The 11,061-nt window shown below is 36.5% G+C and overlaps 1 protein-coding gene across 1 annotated transcript; it reads right to left on the bottom strand.

Moving 5' to 3' along the window:
- Positions 1-6,121: 6,121 nt before the first annotated feature.
- LOC144221758 (olfactory receptor 2S2-like) lies at positions 6,122-7,060 on the bottom strand. The gene has a single exon (XM_077752269.1). The coding sequence runs from the start codon at positions 7,058-7,060 to the stop codon at positions 6,122-6,124; it is 939 nt and encodes a 312-aa protein (XP_077608395.1).
- Between the last annotated feature and the right edge of the window lie 4,001 nt (positions 7,061-11,061).

The raw sequence follows: 11,061 nt of genomic DNA, 5'->3' as shown, positions 1-11,061 counted from the left end.
CCCCCCAGTAGCAAGTAATACCAACAAACATTAATCTAAGGGAGGTTTTAGTGGTTAATACACACTAGAACATTAGGATAAGAGGTGATCACACTCATTTTATTAAGATGTGTGATTTCCTAAATTTCTTCCTGGACCAACTGCTGAATCTCAAAAATAATATAGATATACCTTACATAAGCATATCTGAAGTCTTACACAAATAGGGCTCATGATGACAAAATTTCTATTTTTGTTTTAAATTACAGAGTATAAATATACCTTTAAACATTAAATTAGTGTATTGTTTGTATTCAAAATTATGTACATGTAATATACAAATGTAATAACTATAGCAGATTTTTAGCCAGTTTATAATTGACCTTTGTTTTAGGCTGAATTGTGTCTTTCCAAAACTCCTGTTGAAGCTCTAACCACCCCGCCCACCCCGCAGTACCTCAGAATGTATCTACATTTGGAGATAAGGCCTTTAACGAGGTGATTATGTTAAAATGAGGCTATCAGTGTCAGCCCTCATATAATCAGAGTTATGTCATTTTAAGAAAAATATTAGACACACATGGGTACTCCAGTGTTCCTCACACACAGAGAAAGGGCATAGCAAGAAAATGGCTATCTGCAAACGAGGGAGGGGCTTCAGAAGAAATCAAATCTGCCAACACTCTAATCTTGGACTTCTAGCCTCCAGAACTATGTGCAAGTCAATTTCTGTTCAAGCAATCCAATCTGTGTTATTTTGTTATGGCAGTGTTAGGAAGCTAGTACAATGTCTTTTTCAGCATTGCTAATTTTAATGGAAGTAGTTGCATATTCTACAAAGTCTGTGTTTTACATGTGAGGAAATATTTGTGCCGCACATAGATTGGAGAAAGTCTGCGCAAATACATACTGAATAGAAATGGGTTAGAGGAATCTCAGTCTGAAAAAATATCAGAGAGTTTAGCAGGTTTTTTTGATCTTAGAGTGCTGACATTATTTTGTAAATTCAAAGGAGCTGCAGGAAACTATAAGCACCCTTCCCTTTTTTTTTATTATGCTTTCCCCTGACACCTAGATCCTTAAATCTATGGGCATAAATGAAGCCATAAGCATTTAGAAACAAAATACATGATACATTTATATTATAAAATATACAGTACTCCAATGTATTAAAATGGTGTGAAATATTGAAATACATGAAATAATGTTATTATATAAATGGAATATATAAAGAATTAAAAAATGTACACTCATCAGCATTTGTAACATTTGTATGTCCTTTCTGGTCCAGATGACTAAATGTGAGGTCAGTGTGCAAAACTTATTTGCTCTTTATCATGAAGTTGTTAACCAGAGTCAATAAAATTGTGATGGCTTGGGTCCCTAAAGCTTTGGGATGAAGAAGTTAGGATGAATATAGGAACTACAGGGTTGTTGGGCTGGATTTGATTTCTCAGATATGAATAAACAGTCATCAAAGATGACTGGCCCATTGGTCTAAGTAAAGAACTCTGATGCAGCCATTTATTGGATGATAGGAGAAGCCTAAGGATGATTACTCCACAAAGATATGTATGTAAGTTGGTCTACTAGTTGGCTCTGCACTGATGGTTGGACTTACAGGTGAAAACAGATTTGTGAATCTAGGTAAGAAATCAAGTCTAAAGCTATACATATGTTGGAAAATCTTTTGCACAGAGATGGAAATTGAGCCCTAGGTGTGGATGATATTGTCTAGGGAGTAATTTAGGACAATTATCTGAAAAATGGTTGGTTATGTTTTCCTATTATTGGTCAGAGCTGTAGTAAAGATGAAGCTATAGTATACTTGGGATCTAGAGTAAATTATCCAAAGGATACAAAAATGCTGATTCAAACAGGCACATGCCCTCCAGTGCTTATAGCAGCACTATCAAAAATAGCTAAATTATGTAAAGATCCCAAATCTCCACCAACTGATGAATTGAATGGCTAAAGAAGATGTGGTATATATTATACCACTGTGTACTGAAATATTACTTGCTGATCAGAAAGAATGAACTCTTACCATTTCCAAAAACATGGATAGAACTGGTATGTATTATGCTAAGTGAAATAAGTCAGGCAGAGAAAGACAAATATATGATTTCATTCATATGTGGAGTTTAAGAAACATAACAGATGAACATAGGGGAGGGGAAGGAAAAATAAGATAAAAAAACAGAGAGGGATGCAAATCATAAAAGACTTAAATACAGAGAACTAAGTTAGGGTAGCTAGTGCAGAATTGGGTAGGGGGATGTGCTCAATGGGTGATGGGTATGAAAGAGGGCATTTGTTGGGATGAGCATCAGGTGTTATATGTAAGTAATGAATCACTAAATTCTACCCATGAAACCAATACTACATTATATGTTAACTAACTTAATTTAAATTAAAAATAAAAGAATTACAATTTTTTTGGTCTGTATATAAATTTAATGATCTTAGGCAATTTCATTTTTTATTTTTATTTATTTTATTTTTTTAAATTGTTTTTCTTAATGTTTTTATTTATTTCTGAGAGATAGAGAGACACAGTGTGAGCAAGGGAAGGTCAGAGAGAGAGGGAGATACAGAATCTGAAGCAGGCTTCAGGCTCTGAGCTAGCTGTCAGCACAAGGCCCAACGTGGGACTGGAACCCACAAACCGTGAGATCATGACCTGAGCTGAAGTTGATCGCTTAACCGACTGAGCCAGCCAGGTGCCCCAATTTCATTTTTTTAAATCTTTATTTATTTTGAGAGAGAGAGAGAGAGAGAGAGAGAGAGAGAGAGAGACCTTGTGATCGGGGGAAGAGAACAGAAAGAGGGAGATAGAATCCCAAGCAGGCTTCATACTGACTGTCCCCCCCTCCCCCACCCCATGCAATTGGGGATTGACCCATGAACCATGAGATCATGGTCTGAGCTGAAATCAAAAGTTGGACGTTTAGCTGATGGAGCCATCCTGGCACATTAAATTTAGGCGATTTCTTAAACATCTGAATCTAATTTCCTTGTCTATGAAAGGGTTAGTTTCTTTGCTATATTTATAATAATTATTTAAAAGTTGATTTTGCTAATTGCAAAAGACTACTTGTCAAGCAGCTAGGATGATAGGCTTATCACTTTGATAGAGTTAGTTAAAAATTTTTTTTAATGTTTATTATTTATTTTTGAGAGAAACAGAGCACAAGCAGGCGAGGGGCCGAGAAAGAGAGAGATGCAGAATTAGAAGCAGTCTCCAGGCTTTGAGTTGTCAGCACAAAGCCCCATGCCAGGGTTGAAGCCACTAACTATAAAATAATGACCTGAGCTGAAGTCGGATGCTTAACTGACTGAGCCTCCCAGGCACCCTATATAGAGTCAGTTTTTGATCTTTTTTTCTTTTTTTTTTTTTTTCTGGCTAGATTCTAGCTCCAGGTAGTTTGAATTTTCTGTGATGTCAGGGTGCCTCGGTGGCTCAGTCAATTAAGTGCCCAACTTCAGCTCAGGTCATGATCTCTGGTTTGTGAGTTCAAGCTCTGTGTCAGGCTCTCTGCTGACAGCTCAGAGCCTGAATCCTATTTTGGATTCTGTGTCTCCCTCTTTCTCTCTACTCCTTCCTTACTCATGCTCTGTTTCTCTCTCTCTCTCCCTCCCTCCCTCTCTCTCTCTCTCTCTGTATGAGATAAATAAACATTAAAAAATATTTGAATTAACTGTGATTTCAATGTTGGGCAACATCTATGAGTTGTTACAAGTCTAGCCTATCACTTTGGAGATATCTAGGGATTTAAGCATATATATCATTTTATCTAGGGATGTAAGCACAAAATACCCCCAAGGTATCTCTTTCTCTCTGTGTCTTTCACTCTTTCTCTGAGAGTCTGAGCTGAGTCATTCCCTGTGTGGGTGTCCTCTTGATTCAATTGGGTTCTGACAACCTGAACTGGGCCTCCCTTTCATGTTGACATTTTACTTATTCCATCAGGCCCCCACACACCCTGCTGGGCCGAAAAAGCAGGGATTCCCTCCTGAACTCTGTTGGGTTGTTGAAACCTTTGCTGGGTGGCCCTTGAGCAGAACTGCTCTCCTCATCCAGCTCATGTGGTGGCACTGTATCAGGCAGCTCACCTGTGTATAAAACAATGTTATGATATCACATAAAAGAATAAAACTACAATTTTTATTCACTAGCAATTTCAAGGGGATTTTTTGGGAAAGGAAATATTTAAAATGAGACTATTGCTTCTAAGAGAGTGAAATTGCCAGTGTTCCTTAAAAAGGGTTTGTACAATTGATTTATTTTTCCCCAGCAATTCCTCATTATAGAATAATTATACACTGATATGATTTTTCCCTTACCCAGCCTATATGACCTCTTCAGTATATTCATCATTCTTTTATCTGCCCATGTGTTTCCATATTAATTTAATATTAACTAATATTTTACCTAATGTTTTAGATATGTTGTTTAGTCAATGAAATAATACATAAATTCAAGTTCTCTTATCTCCCTGTATTATATCATACTTGGACTATATTTTACTATTCTATAAAAATGTTTTTTCAGTAGTTAATTACTGCTTACTGTTTAAATTTATGTGACATTAGACTTTATACAGAGAACGTTTCTGCCATTGAGTAGCTTTCAAAAATGAACAAATGATTATAGTATAAAAGGAAAATAGCCATAACAGCGATAAAGTTCAGGGCAGCACTGGGGAGGGAATAAGTAAGCAAGCAATCTTTGGAGGGATTTGTAGATATAACCCTTGAATTGTGCTCAGTGAGATTGCTAGCCTGTCACCATAGAAAGAGAAATGTGAAGAAAGAGAAATGGGGAAGAAGTGGCATATGCTATTGTCTTTAGGTGTGCAAGAACATGATATAATTGGAGAAATAATAGTGAATGTAGCACAGCATGTGTGAACATAGGAGAATAGTGAGGAGAGAAAGAAGAAGGGGAAATATGTACCTGAAAAATTAGGTTGGGGCCAGGTCAAGTCCTTGGGTAAAACAAAAATCAGTAATAAACATACGAACAAACAGAAAAACTCAAGTAGTTCTCTCAAAAGGGAACTGAAAAATATGTGTTTTACTTGTTTAGTAGACATACATACAGATGGTTCATGCATTAAAATTGTTTGACTTAGGATATGTTATCTTTGCACTGTGAAAATGATACGTATTCATTGGAAAGTGTAGTTTAAAATCTGACTTGTAATCTTTTTCTGGGCTACTAAGATGTGGTATGATACTCTTTTGTTGAGCTAGGCAGTGGCAATGGCCCGTTTCCAGTCTGCACCATATGATCCTGAGAGTAAACAGCTGATACACTCACAACTATTCCTTACCCATGCAACCATTCTGTTTTGCAGTTTCAATACAGTACTCAATAAATTATATGAAACATTCAACAGTTTATTGTAAATAGGCCTTGTATGAGACTGTTTTGACCAATTATAGAATAATATAAGTGTTCTGAGCATGTTCAAGGTAAGATAGGCTTAGCTCTGATATTCAGTAGATTATGTGTACTGAAGACATTTCTTTTTCTAAATTTTTAGATGTTTATTTTTGAGAGAGGCAGAGAGAGAGAGAGACAGAGAGAGAGAGAGAGAGAGAGAGAGAGAACATGAGTGGTGGTGGGGCAGAGAGAGAGAGATTAAGAATCTGAAGCAAACTCCAGGCTCAGCCTTCAGCATAGAGCCAGATGCAGGGCTCCAACTCATGATCTGAACTGTGAGGTCATGACCTGACCCAAATGGGACACTCAACTGACTGAGCCACCCAGGCGCCCTTACAGGCATTTTTGATTTATGATATTTTCAACTTTCAATGAGTTTATCAGTACATAATGCCATCAGTTGAAGAAGCTCTGTACTGGATGTTCTTGGAAGAGCTTAATTTCATTTTTTTCTTATTTTTTAAAGTTTACTCTCACTTCTTATACCAGTAGTGTCTACATTTTTATAACAGTCATTTTCATAAAAAGGTAAAGTTATTGTCTTGAAATTTCTTTCCAAATCCTGAATTCTGTAATTCGACATAAATCTGAATTTTTTGTTCTATTTATATGAGCTGCTTTTTATATAAAAGATTTTTATATGAAAATCTATGAGCATATTTTGTGCATGAACTCAAAGATGTAAGTTTTTCACCCTTTTCTCAAGAACCAGAGTCTACTCATCAATTTTCTCATAGCCCCAAGCACCTCTGTGTTCCTCAGGCTGTAGATGATAGGATTGAGCATGGGAGTGACTACTCCATAGAACAGAGCAATCAGTTTGTCAAAAGCAGAGTCTTTGGACTTTGGCTTCATATACATGAAGAGGATAGTCCCATAAAACACAGTCACTACAGTTAAGTGGGCTGAGCAGGTAGAAAAGGCCTTTTTTCTTCCTTCTGCTGAATTGATTCTTAGTACAGTAGATAGGATGAAAATGTAGGAGATAGAAATAAACAATAATGGAGAAAACAAAAATATTACATTACCCAACATTATAGCAATCTCATTCAAGGAAATATCTGCACAAGCCAGCTTGACAAAGGCCAATATTTCACAAACAAAGTGGTTAATGACATTTTTCCCACAGAAGGGCAACCGTATTGCAAGGATAGTTTCTGTCAGTGAGTTGAGAAAGCCCAGTCCCCAGGAGAGAGCTGCCATCTGAATACAAAGTGCCTTGCTCATGATGATGGGGTATCTCAGAGGGTTACAGATGGCCATGTAACGGTCATATGCCATCACTGCTAGGAGCACGCACTCTGTGCATGCCATAGTGTAGGAGACAGACATCTGAACAACACATCTAGTGAAGGAGATGGTTTTTTCCTGTGATAGAAAGTGTATCAACACTGAGGGAATAAAGGAGGTTGTGTAACAAATGTCTAGGAAGGAAAGATTCCCCAGGAAGAAGTACATGGGGGTATGGAGGCGGGGATCCAGGAGAGTGAGTAGGATCAAGGTGCTGTTCCCCAGCAGGATCACCAGGTACATCATCAAGCACATCACGAAAAGGAGTTTTTCTGCTTTGGGGTACTCAGAAAGTCCCTGCAGAATGAACTCAATCTCCGTCCAATTCATCCTGTCCATTTTACTTTGTTATACCTGGAATAATGCAGAAGAGAAAACTGCATGTGAGCATAACACGTCAGTACACATTACCACGTGCGGTAAGAGATCACTGGCGGAGGGGCACCAAGTGTGTCTGCACTATCAGGAGTGGTGCTAACAGCTGTGAGTTTAGCTTTAGAATTTTTCTTCTGGTACATATGAGAGCCATTGAAGATGTGCAATGATTACATTGACAGCTTATTAAAAATATAGGCTTTTGTATTCCATTTCTTGAGATTGTGATACAGAGTTTCTGAGGCAGGAAAGAGCTATTTGTATCTCAACAAGTATCTGTTTTTTTCTATTCTTTGGACCCATAGACTCTACTTTGAGTATCATCATTTGGGAGAGAATATGCTTAATCTGTTAAAAATAACTATACATTTGATTTTATTTCATGGCAGTCATTAACAATACCATTGGTTTATGGTTTTATAATTTACAAATATATTCACACATATTACTCACTTTTCCATCACTATAATTTTCTGAGGAAAGTGAAATTTCTAGAGGTAAAATGTATATAAAAACACAATGTGAGCCACTATTCCAATCTGCATTTGCTGACTTTATATCACCTGACTTTTTATTTATTTTTTGTGTTTAAAATTTTATTTATTTTTCGGAGAGAGTGCTAGTAAGGGAGGGATAGAGAGATGGGGAGATGTAGGATCCAAAGTGGGCTCTGTGCTGACTGCAGAGAATCAAATGTGGGACTTGAATTCAGAAACCAGGAGTTCATGACCTAAGCTAAAGTCAGATGGTTACAAGACTTACCCACCAGGACACCACTCACCTGCCCTTTTTAAACAACATGCTGTTGCCCTCCCCAAATTATGTGAATTGTCTAAGGAGTGGGAACCAGACATCTTTGTAAATAATGTTCTTCAGATGATCCTAATGTTCAATGTGGAAAAAAAAACCACCTGTTTAATGGAGTGCCTCAGAATTTTAGTATACAGACAAATCACATAAGATAAACTTTGTAAAGGATTCTAAATCAATGGGTCTGAATTGATTCTAAGATCTGAATTCATTAACATGTTGGCAGATGCTGATGCTCTCTGCAGAACTCACAGGAATCACAAGGCCTTTAGACCATTTCTCTCCAATGCCATTGCAGAGTGCCACTAGTGTTTCCCTTGTGTGTAGGACTGTGATTGGATAGCAGACAGTGCAAAACTGAACATTCTGTGAGACTTAGACTTGAGACATATGTGTGAGTGTATTGAAATTAGTTTTGTGTTCTTTGGATTTTAGATATATAAGCAACCAAACCACATACAGAAGAGCCTGGTTTTTTGTTTGTTTGTTTGTTTGTTTGTTTCTGTCCATATTAAAGTCCTTTCTCTTCCATTTGTTGAATTTGCAATTAGAGTCAGTAGTTTTCCAAAGGAAATTTGAAGTCAGCTCAGGCATCTGAGCATCATAGAGCATGGAGCAAGTGACTTTAATTTGAAACAATTTGAAGAGTAGATATTAGTAGTTGACCTTTTTATAATAAGTAAATCAAAGAACACAATTTTGAAAACACCTTTTCATTCTCAAGGTGTTCTACCTAACTTAAAAATGCCCTGAGGAAAAGAAAAGGACTGTTCCAATGGGTGAGTCTAGTTAGTTTTTAAAAAAAATATTTATTTATTTATTTTAAGTGAGAGAGAGAGAGAGAGAGAGAGAGAGAGAGAATGCATGAGGGAGGGTCAGAGAGAGAGTGAGAGAGAGAATCCCTAGCACCCTCTACACTGTTAGCGCAGAGCATGATGCAGGGCTCGATCTCATGAACATGAGATAATAATCTGACCGAAATCAAGAGGAGGAGGCTCAACCAGCTGAGCCAACTAGGTGCTCCTCTTGTTAATATTTTTAAATAAGTCTGTGTGGGGTATCTGAGCTTCTCAGTTGGTTGAGTGTCTTCCTCTTAGTTTTGGCTCTGGTCACGATCTCACAGTTCATTGGATCGAGCCGTGCGTCCATCTGCAGTGTCAGCACAGAACCTGTTTGGGATTCTTTCTCTCCTCTCTCTCTGCAATCCACCCTGCCCCCCCGACTCTCTCACTCTCTCAAAATAAAAAAATATTTAAAAAATTAAACAAGGCTGTGTTTATGATATAGTCTTTACCATTTCTCTCTGTGATAGTCATTTGCCAACAGGTTATGGTACTTTCTATGGAAACTCCAGTTTATAACAGTGAAACATATGAATCAGCATAATACAATGTTTATATGTCTATTGGCTATGGAAAGGAGGGTTCTCATCCAATTCAAGCTGTACTATACTTTGTAGGCAAACATTACAAAGACGGTAAGGAAGAGTTGGGTAGGTCAAGATGTACTTCTGTTTGGTATTTAGGTTGGAATATGATTGACTGTAGATGCATATATCACTCTGAAAATAAAATTTTGATAGAGGCATGTAAGAAGCATCAGTTGTCTGGGATCTGTTGTTTTAGGGTAGATGTGAATCACGTCACATACCCTCTCCTTACTTTTCTAGGAACATCTCCTAAAAGTTCATTCCTACTTGGAAATTAGTTGCAGCAAATAATGATGGTGTGCATCTGGTCCTGACAGTTCAGAGATAGTTGCTGTAAAAAAATTTTTTTCACTTACAAACATTTATAAGAGAAACCACCAATGTGCTTTAATTCTTTCAAATGGTGGGCTGGAGGAAGGATAATGGACAGTATAGAGGAAATTACTTTCATTACTCTTGTAATGCTAGTATAACTTTTAGAAGCAATCGACAAACACTCTTGTTTAACAGCATTGTGACAAATCTTTTCTTCGTTTTAGCTTACTTCACTAAAATAGTTTCCTGGGAGCCAGTGAATGAAGACTTTTAGATTTTTGATCGTTTCTAATAAATCACTTTCCATGCAAAATGCATATTAGATAATTCCATCTTTACTAAATCTTTACCATTTCAGGATATTGTCTATGGAAACAGTTTTTTATTCTTAGCTCATGGCAGGGGAATTGTTAAATAATCATGACACCCGAATTTAATGGGCCATTATGCACTAATTAATGACGTTTGTGACAACTTTGTATTAAACAAAAATGATGTTTAAATTATGTGAAAATGATTAACTGGGAAACAGAAATAAAACAACAGCACTTTTCTTCTTTTTTTGCAAAACTAAAACCTAAACCAAGAGAGCCTAGACATGATAGAAAGACTGGAAAGAAGTGCCCAAAACATTAATGGCTACCTTAGAGACCTTTCTCATATTCTTCTGAATTCAAATTTTAAAATAGATATACATAAAGAAGGCATATTATTAAAAAAGAGAAAAACACAAAAGCAGGTGTCCAGTTATTTTAGGAAGACTAACTCAGGATGAAGAATGTTAAAATAATTTAAGTAGTACAGGTATTGCCTGAAGTGTCTACAAATTACACATTGAAGCTGAGCTGTACTGGTGTGTCCTATCCAGTTTTGGTAGAAATCCACTGTTTCTGGTGGACAGAGAGCATTTATTTATAATTGCTACTCTCAAAAGCTTTCAAATAACAGAGTTTAGTGTTGCAATAGTCTTAAGGAAAGTGTGTGACTTTTTATTCAAGCCAAAAGTCAAGGTCTCTAACTATCTAAAAGGAAACTTTCTGTTTTTCTATAATTTTTCATTTTGTTTTATTGAATTAGCTACTTGAAGATCTAATAGTTAAAATACTAAGATTTTTCAATGAAAAACACATACTATCCCCACTCTAAATTCTCACATGAGGAATAATCCTATCATCTTCTCCAGCTCTTCTAAAGATATCAGTTAAGACAATTGATACTGAACAGAAATGAATGGACCTGCTAATTCTCAATTTATAGATTTTATAAACTCTAATCTTCAACTAATGTATTGAAAGGAAAAATGTATTCTTTTGGCTTACAAAGAGAAATTTACCTGTGATGTACTAGTATCAGCCACTTCATATAATTTTTATCATTTAATCTTTACAATAAGCCAAATGTTATTATGAAT

The sequence above is a fragment of the Crocuta crocuta genome, unplaced genomic scaffold (genome assembly GCF_008692635.1).
Source record: "Crocuta crocuta isolate KB4526 unplaced genomic scaffold, BGI_CrCroc_1.0 scaffold211, whole genome shotgun sequence".
In the NCBI taxonomy this organism is placed as follows: Eukaryota; Metazoa; Chordata; class Mammalia; order Carnivora; family Hyaenidae; genus Crocuta; species Crocuta crocuta.
Note: the sequence above shows the minus strand (reverse complement) of the source record. Positions and strands in the feature narration are given on the sequence as shown.

Excerpts from the sequence above, each read along its gene's own strand:
- LOC144221758 (XM_077752269.1), bottom strand. The coding sequence starts at position 7,060 with ATGGACAGGATGAATTGGACGGAGATTGAGTTCATTCTGCAGGGACTT.